The sequence below is a fragment of the Odontesthes bonariensis genome, chromosome 15 (genome assembly GCF_027942865.1).
Source record: "Odontesthes bonariensis isolate fOdoBon6 chromosome 15, fOdoBon6.hap1, whole genome shotgun sequence".
In the NCBI taxonomy this organism is placed as follows: domain Eukaryota; kingdom Metazoa; phylum Chordata; class Actinopteri; order Atheriniformes; family Atherinopsidae; genus Odontesthes; species Odontesthes bonariensis.
Genome location: NC_134520.1, coordinates 38,167,846 through 38,192,097, shown reverse-complemented (window position 1 = coordinate 38,192,097; position 24,252 = coordinate 38,167,846). Strand labels below are relative to the sequence as shown.

Genomic DNA, 24,252 nt, shown 5'->3' with positions numbered 1-24,252 from the left:
GACTGTCAGGTTTTTTAGCGCTCACCCTAAGGTTTGACTGCTAGGTTCTATTCAGGGTTACCGTGACTGCTGACTGCCCGGATCCCTATAGACCAACCCTGAATTCTGACTGCCAGGTACTTCATAGTAAAACCAAGAGTTCTGACTGCCAGGTACATTATCTTCACCCTGAGTCCTGACTGTCAGGTTTTCATAGTAAAACCCTGAGTACTGACTGCCAAGTTCTTTATTGTAAAACCCTGAGTTATGACTGCCAGGTTCCTTTGTGTCCACCCTGAGTCCTGACTGCCAGGTTCCTTAATATCCACCCTGAGTTCTGACAGTTTCCTTAGTGTTCACCCTGAGTCCTGACTGCCAGGTTCCATAATTTCCACCCTGAGTTCTGACTGCCAGGTTCCATAGTGTTCACCCTGAGTTCTGACTGCCAGGCTCCTTAATGTCCACCCTGAGTACTGACTGACAGATTCTACATAGTATTACCCTGAGGAATGACTGCCAGGTTTTTTAGTGTTCACCCTGAGTCCTGACTGCCAGGTTACTTAATTTCCTTCCTGAGTTCTGACTGCCAGGTTGCTTAGGAGTACCCTGAGTACTGACTGCCAGGCTCCTTAATGTCCACCCTGAGTACTGACTGCCAGGTTCATTAGGAGTACCCTGAGTACTGACTGACAGATTCTACATAGTATAACCCTGAGTCATGACTGCCAGGTTCCTTAGTGTTCACCATGTCCTGACTGCCAGGTTCCTTAATGTCCACCCTGAGTCCTGACTGCCAGGTTCATTAGGAGTACCCTGAGTACTGACTGCCAGATTATATATATTATCTTACAGTGAGTTATGACTGCCAGGTTAAATTCAATTCAATTCGGTTTCATTTATATAGTGCCAAATTACAACAAATTTCATCTCAAGGCACTTCAATGATATAGTCCAATTCAAGCCAATTGGAGTTCAATTCATTGTAATCATAATACAATTAATTAAATTCAAAATTAATCCAATTCATTCATAAAGAGCCAATTCAAAAACAATTTCCTATCAGGTATCACCTTCCAGCTGGTGGCCAGCAGCCGTATTACAGCTGTGCCCACACAGCTTTCTGCAGTGCACACACACACACACATATTCCCAGCTGCTGTTGCCATAGCAACACTGTGGCTGCTGAGTTGCCTCCAGGAAAAGATGAAGAGGACTCATGTGTGTTTGTTAGGACCAGCAGCTCCTGGTCTGGATCTCTGTGGTTCTGTTCAGGTGTTCAGGTGGTCTCAGGATTCTGGTTCTGACCGGGTCTGAATGTATGTATGAATTGGACTCATTTGGAATTTAATTAATTGGATTAGATTACAATGAACTGGACTCTGATTGGCTTTAACTGGACCTTGAGATGTCATTTGTTGTGATTTGGCACTTTATAAATAAACAGAATTGAACTGAATACTGTTGGCCCAAGCCTCATCAGAAATGGGCTCCATGGAAGGGTGGCTGTCAAGAAGCTGTTCTCCAGGAAGGGAAACAGGGAGAAAAGGATGAGCTGTGCCAAAGGACACAAGAAGTTTCAGTGAATCTCTGCAGCTGTTACCATGGAAACATCTGCAGATATTCACTTTAAAGCTGCTCAGAACTGAACTAACTCTGGTTCTGCCTCAGATTCTGGGTTTATGTTCATGTTGGAACATGTTTCAGTGAATCTCTGCAGCTGTTACCATGGAAACATCTGCAGATATTCACTTTAAAGCTGCTCAGAACTGAACTAACTCTGGTTCTGCCTCAGATTCTGGGTTTATGTTCATGTTGGAACATGTTTCAGTGAATCTCTGCAGCTGTTACCATGGAAACATCTGCAGATATTCACTTTAAAGCTGCTCAGAACTGAACTAACTCTGGTTCTGCCTCAGATTCTGGGTTTATGTTCATGTTGGAACATGTTTCAGTGAATCTCTGCAGCTGTTACCATGGAAACATCTGCAGATATTCACTTTAAAGCTGCTCAGAACTGAACTAACTCTGGTTCTGACTCAGATTCTGGGTTTATGTTCATGTTGGAACATGTTTCAGTGAATCTCTGCAGCTGTTACCATGGAAACATCTGCAGATATTCACTTTAAAGCTGCTCAGAACTGAACTAACTCTGGTTCTGCCTCAGATTCTGGGTTTATGTTCATGTTGGAACATGTTTCAGTGAATCTCTGCAGCTGTTACCATGGAAACATCTGCAGATATTCACTTTAAAGCTGCTCAGAACTGAACTAACTCTGGTTCTGCCTCAGATTCTGGGTTTATGTTCATGTTGGAACATGTTTCAGTGGATCAGCTGCTTCCTGTTACCATGGAGATAAATGAAGCTGATCAGGAGTGTTAAACAGAATCTGTAATGGAAGTTGACAGATGCAGAATAAAACCTGGAGGTGAAACGGGGATGAAGAATACGTTTTATTTTCATCCTGACGAGCACAGAGCATGCAGCATCATCTTCAGTCTTTTTATAGCAGCAGTTTGTCTTTTTATAGTTACGTGATGTTCAGATTAAAGATAAATGATGTTTTATGGTTTTACATTCAAATGGTAACACTGAGTCAGTCTTTCAGGCTTTCACAGTCTCTCAGAAACGGATTCAGATCACATGCGACAATACAGACACGTTATTGGTTGATCAACACTTTCACAGGAGCTCTCTGATTGGACCTCAGCAGGCAGCCAGCTCAGGTCCAGTCATAAGGCTTTTCTAACCGCTCAGTCTTTAGCGTATTAAACTCAGAATGAGTTGTTGGGAGCTGCCCGATGTCACATGTTTAACGAACAGGATGAGTTACCGCTCCACTGGACAGCATGCCTCCCATCAAAAACACAGAAGAAGAAGAAACAGCCTGAAAACATTCAGAACATTCACAGAACTTCACTTTGTCCTCCCCTCCCACATGATGCACACACCGGGACAACATTTTAATTTGACCCGGTTTAAACACTCAGAGGAGACCTGCTGCCTCAGCCAATCAGAAGGCAGCGTTCAGACAAACATGCCAGAGTCACTATAGCAACCAGCCATGACAACACAGAGGCAACAACAGAGTCATCCAGGAAATATACAACCGGTCCGGGTTCTGGTTTCTGGTTCTGGTGTATAGAGGGTTATATGTTAAATGAGTTGCCATGGAAACTACCTAGCACACTGTTCAGGTGTGTTGCTGTCCAGGTGTAGTTCTGTCCAGGTGTGTTGCTGTCCAGGTGTAGTTCTGTCCAGGTGTGGTGCTGTCCAGGTGTAGTTCTGTCCAGGTGTAGTTCTGTCCAGGTGTGGTTCTGTCCAGGTGTGGTTCTGCCCAGGTGTGGTGCTGTCCAGGTGTAGTTCTGTCCAGGTGTGGTTCTGCCCAGGTGTGGTGCTGTCCAGGTGTAGTTCTGTCCAGGTGTGGTGCTGTCCAGGTGTAGTTCTGTCCAGGTGTGGTTCTGTCCAGGTGTGGTGCTGTCCAGGTGTAGTTCTGTCCAGGTGTAGTTCTGTCCAGGTGTGGTTCTGTCCAGGTGTAATTCTGTCCAGGTGTGGTTCTGTCCAGGTGTGGTTCTGCCCAGGTGTGTTGCTGTCCAGGTGTAGTTCTGTCCAGGTGTGGTTCTGTCCAGGTGTGGTGCTGTCCAGGTGTAGTTCTGTCCAGGTGTAGTTCTGTCCAGGTGTAGTTCTGTCCAGGTGTGGTTCTGTCCAGGTGTAATTCTGTCCAGGTGTAGTTCTGTCCAGGTGTGTTGCTGTCCAGGTGTGGTTCTGTCCAGGTGTGGTTCTGTCCAGGTGTAGTGCTGTCCAGGTGTGTTGCTGTCCAGGTGTAATTCTGTCCAGGTGTAGTTCTGTCCAGGTGTAGTTCTGTCCAGGTCAGGTTCTGTCCAGGTGTGTTGCTGTCCAGGTCAGGTTCTGTCCAGGTGTAGTTCTGTCCAGGTGTAGTTCTGTCCAGGTGTGGTTCTGTCCAGGTGTAGTTCTGTCCAGGTGTAGTTCTGTCCAGGTATGTTGCTGTCCAGGTTAAGTTCTGTCCAGGTGTAGTTCTGTCCAGGTGTGGTTCTGTCCAGGTGTAGTTCTGTCCAGGTGTAGTTCTGTCCAGGTGTAGTTCTGTCCAGCTGTGGTTCTGTCCAGGTGTAGTTCTGTCCAGGTTAAGTTCTGTCCAGGTGTGGTTCTGTCCAGGAGTAGTTCTGTCCAGGTGTGGTTCTGTCCAGGTGTAGTTCTGTCCAGGTGTAGTTCTGTCCAGCTGTGGTTCTGTCCAGGAGCAGTTCTGTCCAGGTGTAGTTCTGTCCAGGTGTGGTTCTGTCCAGGTGTGGTTCTGTCCAGGAGTAGTTCTGTCCAGGTGTAGTTCTGTCCAGGTGTAGTTCTGTCCAGGTGTGGTTCTGTCCAGGAGCAGTTCTGTCCAGGTGTGGTTCTGTCCAGGTGTGGTTCTGTCCAGGTGTAGTTCTGTCCAGGTGTAGTTCTGTCCAGGTGTGGTTCTGTCCAGGAGCAGTTCTGTCCAGGTGTAGTTCTGTCCAGGTGTGGTTCTGTCCAGGTGTGGTTCTGTCCAGGAGCAGTTCTGTCCAGGTGTAGTTCTGTCCAGGTGTGGTTCTGTCCAGGTGTGGTTCTGTCCAGGAGTAGTTCTGTCCAGGTGTAGTTCTGTCCAGGTGTAGTTCTGTCCAGGTGTAGTTCTGTCCAGGTTAAGTTCTGTCCAGGTGTGGTTCTGTCCAGGAGCAGTTCTGTCCAGGTGTAGTTCTGTCCAGGTGTAGTTCTGTCCAGGTTAAGTTCTGTCCAGGTGTGGTTCTGTCCAGGTGTAGTTCTGTCCAGGTGTGGTTCTGTCCAGGTGTAGTTCTGTCCAGGTTAAGTTCTGTCCAGGTGTGGTTCTGTCCAGGTGTAGTTCTGTCCAGGTGTGGTTCTGTCCAGGTGTAGTTCTGTCCAGGAGTAGTTCTGTCCAGGTGTGGTTCTGTCCAGGTGTAGTTCTGTCCAGGAGTAGTTCTGTCCAGGTGTGGTTCTGTCCAGGTGTAGTTCTGTCCAGGAGTAGTTCTGTCCAGGTGTAGTTCTGTCCAGGTGTAGTTATGTCCAGGTGTAGTTCTGTCCAGGTGTGGTTCTGTCCAGGTGTAGTTCTGTCCAGGTTAAGTTCTGTCCAGGTGTGGTTCTGTCCAGGTGTGGTTCTGTCCAGGTTAAGTTCTGTCCAGGTGTGGTTCTGTCCAGGAGTAGTTCTGTCCAGGTGTGGTTCTGTCCAGGTGTGGTTCTGTCCAGGTGTAGTTCTGTCCAGGTTAAGTTCTGTCCAGGTGTAGTTCTGTCCAGCTGTGTTGCTGTCCAGGTGTGGTTCTGTCCAGGTGTGGTTCTGTCCAGGTGTAGTTCTGTCCAGGTTAAGTTCTGTCCAGGTGTAGTTCTGTCCAGGTGTGGTTCTGTCCAGGTGTGGTTCTGTCCAGGTTAAGTTCTGTCCAGGTGTGGTTCTGTCCAGGAGTAGTTCTGTCCAGGTGTAGTTCTGTCCAGGTTAAGTTCTGTCCAGGTGTAGTTCTGTCCAGGTGTAGTTCTGTCCAGGTTAAGTTCTGTCCAGGTGTAGTTCTGTCCAGGTGTAGTTCTGTCCAGGTGTAGTTCTGTCCAGGTGTGGTTCTGTCCAGGTGTAGTTCTGTCCAGGTGTAGTTCTGTCCAGGTTAAGTTCTGTCCAGGTGTAGTTCTGTCCAGCTGTGTTGCTGTCCAGGTGTAGTTCTGTCCAGGTGTGGTTCTGTCCAGGTTAAGTTCTGTCCAGGTGTGGTTCTGTCCAGGTGTAGTTCTGTCCAGGTGTAGTTCTGTCCAGGTGTGGTTCTGTCCAGGAGTAGTTTTGTCCAGGTTAAGTTCTGTCCAGGAGTAGTTCTGTCCAGGTTAAGTTCTGTCCAGGTGTGGTTCTGTCCAGGTGTGGTTCTGTCCAGGTTAAGTTCTGTCCAGGTGTGGTTCTGTCCAGGTTAAGTTCTGTCCAGCTGTGGTTCTGCTCAGTAGGATTCGTCCTTGAACCTGCGCCCCTGCAGACTTCTGTAATAATTCTCCTGTTCGGTCTGGTTTCGTATCTCTCGGTCCAGGAGAACGAGCGCTGTCTTGCGCCTCATGGCCATCTCCCTGCGCTGGGCGTCCGCCGACAGCTCCGCCTGTGGGCGGTGCGGGGCGGGCAGCTCCGCCTGTGGGCGGTGCGGGGCGGGGTCGGCGCATGGTGAGGCGGATCGGCGTGGACAGAAGCTGCTGCCGCGGGCGGCCGCGTCTCCTCGGTGGAGGTCGTAGGCGTCTCGCGGGTCGTTGCCGTTGGAGACCACCGCCCACTCCCAGGGATTCCCGTTACCTGCCAGGGGCGGGGCCTGGGGCGGGCTGGGGGCGTGGATGACCGGGTGTTGGGGGGCGTGGGCATCCACGGTGGTTATACCCCGGCCCCGCCCCTCCTGAGGCTCGGAGGCGGGGCGGTAGTGCGGCGAGTCTGTGGTGGAGGAGGCGCCGGAGCAGGTGGAGGCGGTCTCTGAGGAGGACGAGGGGAGGAGCCCCTGCTGCTTCGACATGGCGATGACCTGCATCAGCCGCGGCTGGTTGGCGGACCCCCGGGCCGACCCCTCCCCGCTCGTCTTCTCCCGGATGGCGAGCCACTTGGCCCGGGTCAGGGCGCTTTTGGGGGACACCGGGGGGGGTCCGGCCTCGGGGATCTGCGGCGGTCTGGGCGTCGGCACGGCTTTGGCGCCACCCGGAGGCGGCGTGCGGTTGCGGCCCGAGCTCGCCCTCCCAGGCTGCACGGCGGGCTGGTAGATCGGGGCCTGAGACCCCCCGTCGTCCGTCCCCACGGAGCCCACCTCAGAGCTGTCCTCGCCGGCTTCGTACTCCGCCTCGTCGCGGGCGCTCAGGCCTCGCATCTCCATTGACTTCTGCTTCCACTCTGACACCAGCTGCTGCGACCTCATGGGGTCCAGCGGCACCTGCACGGCCTTCAGGCGCCGCGGCCCCGGCTGCGCCGCGTCCTCCGGCCCCTCGCCGGAGCCGAGCACGCCGTCCACCTTCATGCTCGCCCTTGGCAGCGTGTTGCTGAAGGTCAGCATGGTCTCCTTGCCCATGGGGCTCCGGGGAGCCAGCAGCTCCACGTCCACGCTGGCCCTCTTCAGGCTTCCCATGGAGCCCTTCTCCCTCTGCAGGGGCACCAGGCCCTCCAGCCGGTCCATGGGGGCCGGCGCCGACGCAATCTCGTCGTGACTCTCGGAGGCCGACGCCGGGCCCTTATTGTAGACGGAGTCGTGTCCGCGCTCCGTCAGCGCCCGCAGAGGATCCTCCTTCAGGGGCGGGGAGGGCGGAGCCTGAGTGATGTCATCAGAGGACCTGAAGTTGGTGACGGCGTGGAGAGCCTGTAGATAAAAGCAGAGGGTCACTCACCTGTATTACCTCACCTGTATTACCTCACCTGTAGTATCTCACCTGTAGTACCTCACCTGTATTACCTCACCTGTAGTACCTCACCTGTAGTACCTCACCTGTATTACCTCACCTGTAGTACCTCACCTGTATTACCTCACCTGTGGTACCTCACCTGTAGTACCTCACCTGTAGTACCTCACCTGTAGTACCTCACTGTATTACCTCACCTGTATTACCTCACCTGTAGTACCTCACCTGTATTACCTCACCTGTATTACCTCACCTGTAGTACCTCACCTGTAGTACCTCACCAGTATTACCTCACCTGTATTACCTGACCTGTAGTACCTCACCTGTATTACCTCACCTGTATTACCTCACCTGTAGTACCTCACCTGTAGTACCTCACCAGTATTACCTCACCTGTATTACCTCACATGTATTACCTCACCTGTAGTACCTCACCAGTATTACCTGACCTGTAGTACCTCACCTGTATTACCTCACCTGTAGTACCTCACCAGTATTACCTCACCTGTATTACCTCACCTGTAGTACCTCACCTGTAGTACCTCACCTGTAGTACCTCACCTGTAGTACCTCACCTGTAGTACCTCACCTGTATTACCTCACCAGTATTACCTCACCTGTAGTACCTCACCTGTAGTACCTCACCTGTAGTACCTCACCTGTATTACCTCACCTGTAGTACCTCAACTGTAGTACCTCACCTGTAGTACCTCACCTGTATTACCTCACCAGTATTACCTCACCTGTAGTACCTCACCTGTAGTACCTCACCTGTATTACCTCACCTGTAGTACCTCACTTGTATTACCTCACCAGTAGTACCTCACCTGTAGTACCTCACCTGTATTACCTCACCTGTAGTACCTCAACTGTAGTACCTCACCTGTAGTACCTCACCTGTATTACCTCACCTGTAGTACCTCACCTGTAGTACCTCACTTGTAGTACCTCACCTGTAGTACCTCACCTGTATTACCTCACCTGTAGTACCTCAACTGTAGTACCTCACCTGTAGTACCTCACCTGTATTACCTCACCAGTATTACCTCACCTGTATTACCTCACCTGTAGTACCTCACCCGTAGTACCTCACCTGTAGTACCTCACTTGTATTACCTCACCAGTAGTACCTCACCTGTAGTACCTCACCTGTAGTACCTCACCTGTAGTACCTCACCAGTATTACCTCACCTGTAGTACCTCACCTGTATTACCTCACCTGTAGTACCTCACCTGTAGTACCTCACCTGTAGTACCTCACTTGTATTACCTCACCAGTATTACCTCACCTGTAGTACCTCACCAGTATTACCTCACCTGTAGTACCTCACCTGTAGTACCTCACCAGTATTACCTCACCTGTATTACCTGACCTGTAGTACCTCACCTGTATTACCTCACCTGTATTACCTCACCTGTAGTACCTCACCTGTAGTACCTCACCAGTATTACCTCACCTGTATTACCTCACCTGTATTACCTCACATGTATTACCTCACCTGTAGTACCTCACCAGTATTACCTGACCTGTAGTACCTCACCTGTATTACCTCACCTGTAGTACCTCACCAGTATTACCTCACCTGTATTACCTCACCTGTAGTACCTCACCTGTAGTACCTCACCTGTAGTACCTCACCTGTATTACCTCACCAGTATTACCTCACCTGTAGTACCTCACCTGTAGTACCTCACCTGTAGTACCTCACCTGTAGTACCTCACCTGTAGTACCTCACCTGTATTACCTCACCTGTAGTACCTCAACTGTAGTACCTCACCTGTAGTACCTCACCAGTATTACCTCACCTGTATTACCTCACCTGTATTACCTCACCTGTAGTACCTCACCCGTAGTACCTCACCTGTAGTACCTCACTTGTATTACCTCACCAGTAGTACCTCACCTGTAGTACCTCACCTGTAGTACCTCACCTGTAGTACCTCACCTGTAGTACCTCACCAGTATTACCTCACCTGTAGTACCTCACCTGTAGTACCTCACCTGTATTACCTCACCTGTAGTACCTCACCTGTAGTACCTCACCTGTAGTACCTCACTTGTATTACCTCACCAGTATTACCTCACCTGTAGTACCTCACCAGTATTACCTCACCTGTAGTACCTCACCTGTAGTACCTCACCTGTAGTACCTCACCTGTAGTACCTCACTTGTATTACCTCACCAGTAGTACCTCACCAGTATTACCTCACCTGTAGTACCTCACCTGTAGTACCTCACCTGTAGTACCTCACCTGTATTACCTCACCTGTAGTACCTCACCTGTAGTACCTCACCTGTATTACCTCACCTGTAGTACCTCACCTGTAGTACCTCACCAGTATTACCTCACCTGTAGTACCTCACCTGTAGTACCTCACTTGTATTACCTCACCAGTATTACCTCACCTGTAGTACCTCACCAGTATTACCTCACCTGTAGTACCTCACCTGTAGTACCTCACCTGTAGTACCTCACCTGTAGTACCTCACTTGTATTACCTCACCTGTAGTACCTCACCTGTAGTACCTCACCTGTAGTACCTCACCAGTATTACCTCACCTGTAGTACCTCACCTGTAGTACCTCACCTGTATTACCTCACCTGTAGTACCTCACCTGTAGTACCTCACCTGTAGTACCTCACTTGTATTACCTCACCAGTATTACCTCACCTGTAGTACCTCACCTGTAGTACCTCACCTGTAGTACCTCACTTGTATTACCTCACCAGTATTACCTCACCTGTAGTACCTCACCAGTATTACCTCACCTGTAGTACCTCACCTGTAGTACCTCACCTGTAGTACCTCACTTGTATTACCTCACCAGTAGTACCTCACCAGTATTACCTCACCTGTAGTACCTCACCTGTAGTACCTCACCAGTAGTACCTCACCTGTAGTACCTCACCTGTAGTACCTCACCAGTATTACCTCACCTGTAGTACCTCACCTGTAGTACCTCACCTGTAGTACCTCACCTGTAGTACCTCACTGTATTACCTCACCTGTATTACCTCACCTGTATTACCTCACCTGTAGTACCTCACCTGTAGTACCTCACCTGTAGTAACTCACCTGTAGTACCTCACCTGTAGTACCTCACCTGTATTACCTCACCTGTATTACCTCACCTGTAGTACCTCACCTGTAGTACCTCACCTGTATTACCTCACCTGTAGTACCTCACCTGTAGTACCTCACCTGTATTACCTCACCTGTAGTACCTCACCAGTAGTACCTCACCAGTATTACCTCACCTGTATTACCTCACCTGTATTACCTCACCTGTAGTACCTCACCTGTATTACCTCACCTGTAGTACCTCACCTGTAGTACCTCACCAGTATTACCTCACCAGTATTACCTCACCAGTATTACCTCACCAGTATTACCTCACCTGTAGTACCTCACCTGTAGTACCTCACCTGTAGTACCTCACCTGTATTACCTCACCTGTAGTACCTCACCAGTATTACCTCACCTGTAGTACCTCACCTGTAGTACCTCACCTGTATTACCTCACCTGTAGTACCTCACCTGTATTACCTCACCTGTATTACCTCACCTGTAGTACCTCACCTGTATTACCTCACCTGTATTACCTCACCTGTAGTACCTCACCTGTAGTACCTCACCTGTATTACCTCACCTGTAGTACCTCACCTGTATTACCTCACCTGTAGTACCTCACCTGTAGTACCTCACCTGTATTACCTCACCTGTAGTACCTCACCTGTAGTACCTCACCTGTATTACCTCACCTGTATTACCTCACCTGTATTACCTCACCTGTAGTACCTCACCTGTAGTACCTCACCTGTAGTACCTCACCTGTATTACCTCACCTGTAGTACCTCACCTGTAGTACCTCACCAGTATTACCTCACCTGTATTACCTCACCTGTAGTACCTCACCTGTAGTACCTCACCTGTAGTACCTCACCTGTAGTACCTCACCAGTATTACCTCACCTGTAGTACCTCACCTGTAGTACCTCACCTGTATTACCTCACCTGTAGTACCTCACCTGTATTACCTCACCTGTATTACCTCACCTGTAGTACCTCACCTGTATTACCTCACCTGTATTACCTCACCTGTATTACCTCACCTGTAGTACCTCACCTGTAGTACCTCACCTGTATTACCTCACCTGTAGTACCTCACCTGTAGTACCTCACCTGTAGTACCTCACCTGTAGTACCTCACCAGTATTACCTCACCTGTAGTACCTCACCTGTAGTACCTCACCTGTATTACCTCACCTGTATTACCTCACCTGTAGTACCTCACCTGTAGTACCTCACCTGTAGTAACTCACCTGTAGTACCTCACCTGTAGTACCTCACCTGTATTACCTCACCTGTATTACCTCACCTGTAGTACCTCACCTGTAGTACCTCACCTGTAGTACCTCACCTGTAGTACCTCACCAGTATTACCTCACCTGTAGTACCTCACCTGTAGTACCTCACCTGTATTACCTCACCTGTAGTACCTCACCTGTAGTACCTCACCTGTAGTACCTCACCTGTATTACCTCACCTGTATTACCTCACCTGTAGTACCTCACCTGTAGTACCTCACCTGTATTACCTCACCTGTATTACCTCACCTGTATTACCTCACCTGTATTACCTCACCTGTAGTACCTCACCTGTATTACCTCACCTGTAGTACCTCACCTGTATTACCTCACCTGTAGTACCTCACCTGTAGTACCTCACCAGTATTACCTCACCTGTATTACCTCACCTGTATTACCTCACCTGTAGTACCTCACCTGTATTACCTCACCTGTAGTACCTCACCTGTATTACCTCACCTGTAGTACCTCACCTGTAGTACCTCACCTGTATTACCTCACCTGTATTACCTCACCTGTATTACCTCAGCTGTATTACCTCAGCTGTATTACCTCACCTGTAGTACCTCACCTGTAGTACCTCACCTGTATTACCTCACCTGTAGTACCTCACCTGTATTACCTCACCTGTATTACCTCACCTGTAGTACCTCACCTGTAGTACCTCACCTGTATTACCTCACCTGTATTACCTCACCTGTAGTACCTCACCTGTAGTAACTCACCTGTAGTACCTCACCTGTAGTACCTCACCTGTAGTACCTCACCTGTATTACCTCACCTGTATTACCTCACCTGTAGTACCTCACCAGTATTACCTCACCTGTATTACCTCACCTGTATTACCTCACCTGTAGTACCTCACCTGTAGTACCTCACCTGTATTACCTCACCTGTAGTACCTCACCTGTATTACCTCACCTGTAGTACCTCACCTGTATTACCTCACCTGTAGTACCTCACCTGTATTACCTCACCTGTAGTACCTCACCTGTATTACCTCACCAGTAGTACCTCACCTGTAGTACCTCACCTGTATTACCTCACCTGTAGTACCTCACCTGTAGTACCTCACCAGTATTACCTCACCTGTATTACCTCACCTGTATTACCTCACCTGTAGTACCTCACCTGTATTACCTCACCTGTAGTACCTCACCTGTATTACCTCACCTGTAGTACCTCACCTGTAGTACCTCACCTGTAGTACCTCACCAGTATTACCTCACCTGTAGTACCTCACCTGTAGTACCTCACCTGTAGTACCTCACCTGTAGTACCTCACCTGTATTACCTCAGCTGTAGTACCTCACCTGTATTACCTCACCTGTAGTACCTCACCTGTAGTACCTCACCTGTATTACCTCACCTGTAGTACCTCACCTGTATTACCTCACCAGTAGTACCTCACCTGTATTACCTCACCTGTAGTACCTCACCTGTAGTACCTCACCTGTATTACCTCACCTGTAGTACCTCACCTGTATTACCTCAACTGTAGTACCTCACCTGTATTACCTCACCTGTAGTACCTCACCTGTAGTACCTCACCTGTAGTACCTCACCTGTAGTACCTCACCTGTATTACCTCACCTGTAGTACCTCACCTGTAGTACCTCACCTGTATTACCTCACCTGTAGTACCTCACCTGTAGTACCTCACCTGTATTACCTCACCTGTATTACAGCAGAACTCACCAGGCGGGTCAGCAGAACTCACCAGGCGGGTCAGCAGAACTCACCAGGAGGTCAGCAGAACTCACCAGGTGGGTCAGCAGAACTCACCAGGAGGTCAGCAGAACTCACCAGGCGGTTAGCAGAACTCACCAGGAGGTCAGCAGAACTCACCAGGTGGGTCAGCAGAACTCACCAGGAGGTTAGCAGAACTCACCAGGCGGGTTAGCAGAACTCACCAGGCGGGTCAGCAGAACTCACCAGGAGGTTAGCAGAACTCACCAGGCGGGTCAGCAGAACTCACCAGGTACACAGCGATGAAGGCTCCGATGAGGAAGCCCACGTAGACGTCCATCGGATGGCTGCGGTGCTGCGTGATCTGGGTCAGGCCCGTCAGCGCCGCTGCGATGGCGAACGCAAACACCAACACCGGCTTCAGCAGCTTGGTGCTGTCCGAGATGGTGGAGTTAAAGTACATCTGAGAGAGAGGAGGTCCGGAAACAAGATCCATCAGAACCAACATCAGAACCAAACAGAGCCAAACAGAACCAAAACATCGGAACCCAAACATCAGAACCAAACATCAGAACCAAACATCAGAACCAAACATCAGAACAAACATCAGAACCAAACAGAGCCAAACAGAACCAAAACATCGGAACCCAAACATCAGAACCAAACATCAGAACCAAACAGAACCAAACATCAGAACCAATCAGAACCAAACATCAGAACCAAACAGACCAATCAGAACCAATCAGAACCAAACATAACCAATCAGAACCAAAACATCGGAACCCAAACATAGGAACCAAACATCAGAACCAAACATCAGAACCAAACATCAGAACAAACATCAGAACCAAACAGAACCAAACATCAGAACCAAACATCAGAACCAAACAGACCAATCAGAACCAATCAGAACTAATCAGAACCAAACAGAACCAATCAGAACCAAACATAACCAATCAGAACCAAACATAACCAATCAGAACCAAACAGACCAATCAGAACCAATCAGAACCAATCAGAACCAAACATCAGAACCAAACAGAACCAAACAGAACCAATCACAACCAAACATAACCAATCAGAACCAAACAGACCAAACATAACCAATCAGAACCAAACAGACCAATCAGAACCAATCAGAACCAAACAGAACCAAACATCAGAACAAACATCAGAACAAACATCAAAACCAAACAGACCAATCAGAACCAAACAGAACCACTCAGAACCAAACAGAACCAATCAGAACCGAACAGAACCAATCACAACAGAACCAATCACAACCAATCACAACCAAACAGAACAAATCACAACCAAACAGAACCAATCACAACCAATCAGAACCAAACATCAGAACCAAACAGAACCAAGCATCAAAACCAAACAGAACCAAACAGAACCACTCAGAACCAAACAGAACCAATCAGAACCAAACAGAACCAAACAGAACCAAACAGAACCAATCACAACCAAACAGAACCAAACATCAGAACCAATCACAACCAAACAGAACCAAACAGAACCAATCAGAACCAATCAGAACCAAACAGAACCAATCAGAACCAAACAGAACCAAACATCAGAACCAAGCATCACAACCAAACAGAACCACTCAGAACCAAACAGAACCAAACAGAACCAAGCATCACAACCAAACAGAACCACTCAGAACCAAACAGAACCCTCCATAAACCCGCCCTTCCTTTGCCCGGGAACACTTACAGAAACGTAAACAGCAGCGAAGGCTGACAGAGTTGCATGCTGGGAAGGAAAGGTCCTCCTGTTGGGAACAGAAACACCTTAAAAAAGCGGCCGCTGCCGTCCAACAACACAAACAGGAAGTGAGGTGCGTACCTGGCGGCCATGATGGCGTGCTGGTCCTGTCCTGAGCAGATGTCTTTGGTGATGTAGGCGTTCCTGTCACATGACACGCCTGCGTGGGTGTAGTTGGGTTTACAGACGGTGAGGAAGAACGGGGCGTGGTACCCCGTGGACAGCTGGATGATGTCAGTGAGCAGCGCCGTCGCACACAGCCCGAACACGTGCACACCTGCACACAGACAGCGTGTGACAGACCGGACCGACAGGTGTGTCACAGACCAGACCCACAGGTGTGTCGGGTGCAGCGGGCGGAGTCGTACCTACGAAGCGGACTGTCCTCCTCAGGAAGGAGTTGAAGCTGCAGCCTCCGGCGTTGATGCTGCCCTCGGCTCTGCGGAGCTTCAGCCGGGACTGCAGGCAGTAGATGACTCCTTCCACCAGCATGATCTGTGGGCAAAACAAACGTACCCTGAGCAGCTCCCAGCGCCACAGAGACACCGACCGGGTCGGAAACCAGTAACATGAAAGAACAACACATGCGGGTCAGATACCGAAGCGGCCGGGCCGGCGAAGGCGAGGCTCAGCAGCATCAGCAGCGGGATCAGCTCGTCCCCCCCGTCCACGTACGGCATGCTGAGGTCTCTGTCGTGGCAGCGGAACCCCACCTGAGCCGGCTGGACCACGTCCGTCAGCTCCAGGAAGTAAAGCGACACCATAGAAGAAGCCACGATGGGCAGCTGCAAACAAAGTGCCGTGTGACTGTCATGTGACTGACATGTGACTGACATGTGACTGTTTGTCATGTGACTGACATGTGACTGTCATGTGACTGTTTGTCATGTGACTGACATGTGACTGTTTGTCATGTGACTGTCATGTGACTGTCATGTGACTGTCATGTGACTGTTTTTCATGTGACTGACATGTGACTGTCATGTGACTGTTTGTCATGTGACTGACATGTGACTGACATGTGACTGACATGTGACTGTTTGTCATGTGACTGTTTGTCATGTGACTGTTTGTCATGTGACTGTTTGTCATGTGACTGTCATGTGACTGTAATGTGACTGTCATGTGACTGACATGTGACTGTCATGTGACTGTTCGTCATGTGACTGACATGTGACTGACATGTGACTGTTTGTCATGTGACTGTCATGTGACTGTAATGTGACTGTCATGTGACTGACATGTGACTGTCATGTGACTGTTTGTCATGTGACTGACATGTGACTGTTTGTCATGTGACTGTCATGTGACTGTCATGTGACTGTCATGTGACTGTTTGTCATGTGACTGTCATGTGACTGTCATGTGACTGTCATGTGACTGTCATGTGACTGACATGTGACTGTCATGTGACTGTTTGTCATGTGACTGTCATGTGACTGTCATGTGACTGTTTGTCATGTGACTGTCATGTGACTGTCATGTGACTGACATGTGACTGTTTGTCATGTGACTGTCATGTGACTGTCATGTGACTGACATGTGACTGTTTGTCATGTGACTGACATGTGACTGACATGTGACTGTCATGTGACTGACATGTGACTGACATGTGACTGACATGTGACTGACATGTGACTGTCATGTGACTGTCATGTGACTGTCATGTGACTGTCATTTATCTATAAAACCAGATGAAACCAATAGGTTGGTCAGACTACAAGCATGTCTTAAAGACATAAAGACCTTGATGACTCAGAACTGTCTGCTGCTAAATTCAGACAAACTGAAGTCGTTATCTTTGGACCTGAGCGTTTCAGGGAGAAATTGTCTAGCTATATAGTTACTCTAGATGGTATTTCCTTGGCTTCTAGTTCTACAGTGAGGAACCTTGGAGTTATTTTTGACCAGAACTTATCATTTGACTCGCATATAAAACAGGTTTCTAGGACTGCCTTCTTTCATCTTCGTAATATTGTTAAAATCAGGAACATCTTGTCTCAGAGTGATGCAGAAAAACTGCTCCATGCATTTGTTACTTCAGGATTGGACTACTGTAATTCTTTATTATTGGGCTGTCCCACATATTCTCTGAAAAGCCTTCAGTTGATCCAAAATGCTGCAGCCAGAGTTTTGATGAGAACTAACAGCAGAAGTCATATTTCTCCAGTTTTAGCTTCTCTTCATTGGCTCCCTGTTAAATTCAGAATAGAATTTAAGATTCTTCTCCTTACATATAAAGCTCTTAATGACCGAGCTCCATCATATCTTAAAGATCTCATTGTAAGATATTTTCCTAACAGAGCACTTCGTTCCCAAACTGCAGGTTTACTTGAGGTTCCCAGAGTTTCTAAAAGTAGAATGGGAGGCAGAGCCTTCAGTTATCAGGCCCCTCTCTGTGGAACCAGCTGCCAGTTTGGGAGGCAGAGCCTTCAGTTATCAGGCCCCTCTCTGTGGAACCAGCTGCCAGTTTGGGAGGCAGAGCCTTCAGTTATCAGGCTCCTCTCTGTGGAATAAGCTGCCAGTAAATGTCCGGGAAGCAGACACCCTTTCCACTTTTAAGACCAGGCTTAAAACTTTCCTTTTTGATAAAGCTTATAGTTAGGGATGGCTCAGGTGATCCTGAAACATCCCATAGTTAAGCTGCTATAGGCCTAGACTGCTGGGGGGGCTCATCTGTCACACCTTTCCTCACTTTACTCTCTTTATGTATATGTGATATTATTGTGGTCATTAACTCGTGTTTCCCTGTTCCAACAGATATCCTTTGAATGGTGTTACAGTGCCGCCGTCGCGGTGCCCCCCCCCCCCCCCCCCCCCCCCCCCCCCCCCTTTCTGTCTTCTCAAACCCCAGCTGGTCGAGGCGGATGGCCACCCTTCCTGAGTCTGGTTCTGCCAGAGGTTTCTTCCTGTTAAAAGGGAGTCGTTTCTCTCCACAGTCGCCTCAGGCACGCTCAGGCCGGGAGATTGGACCGAAAAACAAAAAGTTTTCAGTGCAATCTGTTGGTTTTCTTAGCTAGGAAATTGTTTTTGAATTGGCTCTATATGAACGAATTGGATTATTTTATGAATTATGATTATTATTAATTAATTGAATTCCAATTGGCTTGAATTGGACTTACTATCTAAGTGCCTTGAGATGACATTTGTTGTATTTGGCGCTATATAAATAAAAATGAATTGAATTGAATGTGACTGACATGTGACTGACATGTGACTGTTTGTCATGTGACTGTTTGTCATGTGACTGACATGTGACTGTCATGTGACTGTCATGTGACTGTCATGTGACTGTTTGTCATGTGACTGTCTGTCATGTGACTGTCATGTGACTGACATGTGACTGTTTGTCATGTGACTGACATGTGACTGACATGTGACTGTCATGTGACTGTTTGTCATGTGACTGTCATGTGACTGACATGTGACTGACATGTGACTGACATGTGACTGTCATGTGACTGTCATGTGACTGACATGTGACTGACATGTGACTGTCATGTGACTGACATGTGACTGTTTGTCATGTGACTGTCATGTGACTGACATGTGACTGTTTGTCATGTGACTGTCATGTGACTGACATGTGACTGACATGTGACTGACATGTGACTGTTTGTCATGTGACTGACATGTGACTGACATGTGACTGTTTGTCATGTGACTGTCATGTGACTGACATGTGACTGTTTGTCATGTGACTGTTTGTCATGTGACTGTCATGTGACTGACATGTGACTGACATGTGACTGTCATGTGACTGACATGTGACTGACATGTGACTGTCATGTGACTGACATGTGACTGACATGTGACTGTTTGTCATGTGACTGTCATGTGACTGACATGTGACTGTTTGTCATGTGACTGTCATGTGACTGACATGTGACTGTTTGTCATGTGACTGTCATGTGACTGTCATGTGACTGTCATGTGACTGACATGTGACTGACATGTGACTGACATGTGACTGTTTGTCATGTGACTGTCATGTGACTGACATGTGACTGTCATGTGACTGTTTGTCATGTGACTGTCATATGACTGACATGTGACTGACATGTTACTGACATGTGACTGTTTGTCATGTGACTGTCATATGACTGACATGTGACTGACATGTGACTGACATGTGACTGTCATGTGACTGACATGTGACTGACATGTGACTGTTTGTCATGTGACTGTCATGTGACTGACATGTGACTGACATGTGACTGACATGTGACTGTCATGTGACTGACATGTGACTGACATGTGACTGACATGTGACTGTCATGTGACTGACATGTGACTGACATGTGACTGTTTGTCATGTGACTGTCATGTGACTGACATGTGACTGTTTGTCATGTGACTGTCATGTGACTGTTTGTCATGTGACTGTCATGTGACTGACATGTGACTGACATGTGACTGACATGTGACTGTTTGTCATGTGACTGTCATGTGACTGACATGTGACTGTCATGTGACTGACATGTGACTGTTTGTCATGTGACTGTCATATGACTGACATGTGACTGACATGTGACTGTTTGTCATGTGACTGTCATGTGACTGACATGTGACTGTCATGTGACTGTTTGTCATGTGACTGTCATGTGACTGACATGTGACTGTTTGTCATGTGACTGTTCCTCACCTCCACAAAGTAGAAACATGGCAGCAGAGTCAGACTGTCCTTTGGAGGTTTCTTCTTCATCTTCTCTGCGGTGGAGGTTATCATCATCATCATCCTCATCCACCTGTAACACACACATACAGCCGTGAAGATGTAGCATCCACATCGGGTGGAGCGGCGCCACCTGCTGGTCAGGTTCTCAGCCTGTAATTAGCTCTGAACACAGAAAGAATCACTTTAAACAGACAGATGCAGTCTCATGCACAGTGGCGTACGCACAACAAAGCGGCGTACGCACAACAAAGCGGCGTACGCACAACAAAGCGGCGTACGCACAACAAAGAGGCGTACGCACAACAAAGCGGCGTACGCACAACAAAGCGGCGTACGCACAACAAAGCGGCGTACGCACAACAAAGCGGCGTACGCACAACAAAGAGGCGTACGCACAACAAAGCGGCGTACGCACAACAAAGCGGCGTACGCACAACAAAGAGTCGTACCTACAACAAAGAGGCGTACGCACAACAAAGAGTCGTACCTACAACAAAGAGGCGTACGCACAACAAAGCGGCGTACGCACAACAAAGAGGCGTACGCACAACAAAGCGGCGTACGCACAACAAAGCGGCGTACGCACAACAAAGCGGCGTACGCTAAACAAAGCGGCGTACGCACAACAAAGCGGCGTACGCACAACAAAGCGGCGTACGCACAACAAAGCGGCGTACGCTAAACAAAGCGGCGTACGCACAACAAAGCGGCGTACGCACAACAAAGCGGCGTACGCACAACAAAGCGGCACTTAGAGGTGATGTTGGGAAACTGTTATAATAAATAAATGTGAAAACAATTATGTGCACATCTGAGAAACATGAACTATTAACACACCCATGTGTCTGCAGTTACACGAGTGAATATAAAAGCAGCACAAAGTGGTGCAGCACACCATTAAAAACAATGGCTGCTTTAGTATTAGAAGACTTTGCAAATGGTGCAATTCGAAGAGAGCGTGTGTTCAGAGACAGAGAGGATTAGCTGGCACATGATGTGCACACTGGGGTTCCTATAGCAACCGGAGCATTCCACAGGTGATGTGCACACTGGGGTTCCTATAGCAACCGGAGCATTCCACAGGTGATGTGCACACTGGGGTTCCTATAGCAACCGGAGCATTCCACAGGTGATGTGCACACTGGGGGTTCCTATAGCAACCGGGGCATTCCACAGGTGATGTGCACACTGGGGTTCCTATAGCAACCGGGGCATTCTGAGTAACACCATGTTGGGAACAGAAGGTGGCGCTGTGGATGGCTTCTGGGTGAGTAACTTTAACTCACCGACCTTCTGACAGACAGACTCTGATTTAACAGCTCAGCATCGCTGACTTTAACCGATCCAGCCCAGGAGCAGACGGTTCTGAACATGAACAGAATTCTGAGTGTTCGTGGATCCTCAAAGTGTTCATGAATGAAGAACTGAGATCGGTAGGAGAGAAGTCATCACTTATAGACACATCAGGTGGGTCCACCGGGCTCAGTCCTGGGTCCACTGGGCTCAGTCCTAGGTACACCGGGCTCAGTCCTGGGTCCACTGGGCTCAGTCCTGGGTCCCCCGGGCTCAGTCCTGGGTCCACTGGGCTCAGTCCTAGGTACACCGGGCTCAGTCCTGGGTCCACTGGGCTCAGTCCTGGGTCCACCGGGCTCAGTCCTAGGTACACCGGGCTCAGTCCTGGGTCCACTGGGCTCAGTCCTGGGTCCACCGGGCTCAGTCCTGGGTCCACTGGGCTCAGTCCTGGGTCCACCGAGCTCAGTTCTGGGTCCACCGGGCTCAGTCCTGGGTCCACTGGGCTCAGTCCTAGGTACACCGGGCTCAGTCCTAGGTACACCGGGCTCAGTCCTAGGTACACCGGGCTCAGTCCTGGGTCCACTGGGCTCAGTCCTGGGTCCACCGAGCTCAGTTCTGGGTCCACCGGGCTCAGTCCTGGGTCCACTGGGCTCAGTCCTGGGTCCACTGGGCTCAGTCCTAGGTACACCGGGCTCAGTCCTGGGTCCACTGGGCTTAGTCCTGGGTCCACCGGGCTCAGTTCTAGGTACACCGGGCTCAGTCCTGGGTCCACTGGGCTTAGTCCTGGGTCCACCGGGCTCAGTTCTGGGTACACCGGGCTCAGTCCTGGGTCCACTGGGCTCAGTCCTGGGTCCACCGAGCTCAGTTCTGGGTCCACCGGGCTCAGTCCTGGGTCCACTGGGCTCAGTCCTAGGTACACCGGGCTCAGTCCTAGGTACACCGGGCTCAGTCCTGGGTCCACTGGGCTTAGTCCTGGGTCCACCGGGCTCAGTTCTGGGTCCACCGGGCTCAGTCCTGGGTCCACTGGGCTCAGTCCTAGGTACACCGGGCTCAGTCCTAGGTACACCGGGCTCAGTCCTGGGTCCACTGGGCTTAGTCCTGGGTCCACCGGGCTCAGTCCTGGGTCCACCGGGCTCAGTCCTGGGTCCACCGGGCTCAGTTCTGGGTCCGAAACAGGGGGGTGCTGGACTCTTTGGGTCCAAGGAAACCCGTTCCCGAACAGTCCTCAGAGCTCAATAAGGGCAAGTGTGGACGGTTCCTCCCCACCATCCGGTTCAGAACATTCAGAAGCTTTCAGAACCTTTGAGAACTGCTGAACCTTTCAGATGAGTCCAGCTGACCTTCTTCAGCTCTGAGGATCACCTGACCTGCTGAGAACATCCAGAACATTCACAGAGAACCAGGCCCGTCTCCCCTGGGCCTTCAGAACCACCAACCAGAACCAGGTCTGAACATATCTGGATCAGGAGTCCAGCCAACCAGAACCAGTATGCTGCAGACATGTGACCGCTTGTTCTGGTTCTGGTGATGGAGCTGCTCCTCAGCTGTTCAACACAACAGTCAGAGCTCCTCCACCCACACGCGCGCGCGCACGCAGGTGTAACGGCGTGCAGCGCGTGCAGCCTGCAGCATACCACTGCGGCTCCATCAGAACCGGAGGGTTCGGTGTTCTATGTGCCCGGTTCTGAAGCTGCGCGCGCACACACACACACACGCACACGCCAGAATCAGTCCTCACCTCAGACCACCGACCCGCTCTGATCCCCCTTCTGATGCCGCAGGAGCAGAACCGGTTCTGCCGCGGAGCCGACGCACCTGCCGGGCTGCGGTTCGGTCCCGTTAGACCCGGTTCGGTCCCGTTAGACCCGGTTCCGCACACCTGAAACCCGCAAATGTTTCTGTCTCGTGGAGGTTGTGCTGCTGCGCGCGCATGTGTGTGTGTGCGCGTGTGTGTGAGAGAGAGAAAGCTGTCGGTGACGCGCTGTGGCGTCATCAGTGATGTCACAGCCTCCACACAGCGGAGCCTCGTGCTCACCAGTCCTTAAATCTGAGTTTTTATCAATTCTGCTGCTCAGATCAGCAGGGGGGTGGCTACGGGGGGGCTGGGGGGACGCTGCCCCCCTCCAGGAACAAGTCCTGCCCCCCTGAGAAATGCCCTGTCCCTCCAAAGAAAACTGGCCACAATTTATTCTCTCTGTCTGTCTTGTATTGATAGAATAATTGCAGGTGGTGATTTAAAAAAAAGCATATATCTGCAAAGTTTACAGCTTTATTTATTTTTTGTTATCGTGTTCTTCTACTGGACGATGGATGCAGAGTTTAGTTCTGGTGTACAACAGGACTGGAGGGTAATAGTATCCTGGTACTCTCAGCTTTATTTCTTCTCTTTAGCAGTTACTTGGTGAACACATTTCTTGTGACCCTGATGGCGTTGTAATGGTGCGTTTGCATGCATTATACAAGTTCTACATTTCTTTACAAAAACAAAACTTCATAAAAAAATTCCACACTGTTAACAAAATTGACGGTCATGATTTATGCTAGTGTGACCATATTTTCATTACCGAATTGAATTATTATTATTATTGTTATTATGCTTGAAGTTGTAGTCATGGTTTTCCACCGATGTTTTCTGCCCCCCCAGATGAGCTAACTGCCCCCCCACACATGCCATTCTGGTCAGCACCAACTTCTGCCACTTGGACGGTTTCATCATCCTGTACGGTGACACCAGCCCGTTCCCGTTTCCTGGTGGAAAGAAGCGACCGTCAAGGCACCTGCAAAGTCCGCTGAAGTCCAACCAAGGAAGGCCCTGAGAGAACCCAGAGAGAACCCAGAGAACCCAGAGGAACCCAGAGAACCCTGAGAGAACCCAGAGAGAACCAAGAGGAACCCAGAGAACCAAGAGGAACCCAGAGAACCCTAAGAGAACCAAGAGGAACCCAGAGAACCCTGAGAGAACCAAGAGAGAACCAAGAGAGAACCAAGAGGAACCCAGAGAACCAAGAGAGAACCAAGAGGAACCCAGAGAACCCTGAGAGAACCCAGAGAGAACCCTGAGAGAACCCAGAGAGAACCCAGAGAGAACCCAGAGAACCCAGAGAGA

At 49.5% G+C, this 24,252-nt stretch overlaps 1 protein-coding gene across 3 annotated transcripts; it reads right to left on the bottom strand.

Moving 5' to 3' along the window:
• Positions 1 to 4,705: 4,705 nt before the first annotated feature.
• On the bottom strand, positions 4,706 to 23,174 carry plppr3b (phospholipid phosphatase related 3b). Of its 3 annotated transcripts, XM_075486146.1 has the most exons (9): positions 22,885 to 23,174; positions 19,821 to 19,923; positions 15,775 to 15,960; positions 15,544 to 15,670; positions 15,257 to 15,452; positions 15,125 to 15,182; positions 13,692 to 13,865; positions 6,106 to 7,302; positions 4,706 to 6,075 (listed from the first exon to the last, which is right to left on the bottom strand). In XM_075486146.1, the coding sequence occupies exons 2-9, from the start codon at positions 19,917 to 19,919 to the stop codon at positions 5,923 to 5,925; spliced, it is 2,190 nt and encodes a 729-aa protein (XP_075342261.1). In that variant the 5' UTR covers positions 19,920 to 19,923; positions 22,885 to 23,174; the 3' UTR covers positions 4,706 to 5,922. The 3 variants fall into 3 exon arrangements, with proteins under 3 accessions (XP_075342261.1, XP_075342259.1, XP_075342260.1); XM_075486144.1 differs by having other exon boundaries at positions 4,706 to 7,302; XM_075486145.1 differs by lacking the exon at positions 22,885 to 23,174 and adding an exon at positions 21,140 to 21,573 and having other exon boundaries at positions 4,706 to 7,302.
• Positions 23,175 to 24,252: the final 1,078 nt, after the last annotated feature.

Coding starts and splice junctions, on each gene's coding strand:
- plppr3b (XM_075486144.1), bottom strand. CDS start 19,919: ATGAGGATGATGATGATGATAACCTCCACCGCAGAGAAGATGAAGAAG. Junction 15,183..15,256: donor CACGCCATCATGGCCGCCAG/GTACGCACCTCA, acceptor TGTTCCCAACAG/GAGGACCTTTCCTTCCCAGC. Junction 7,303..13,691: donor CCTTCATCGCTGTGTACCTG/GTGAGTTCTGCT, acceptor TTTTATCTACAG/GCTCTCCACGCCGTCACCAA.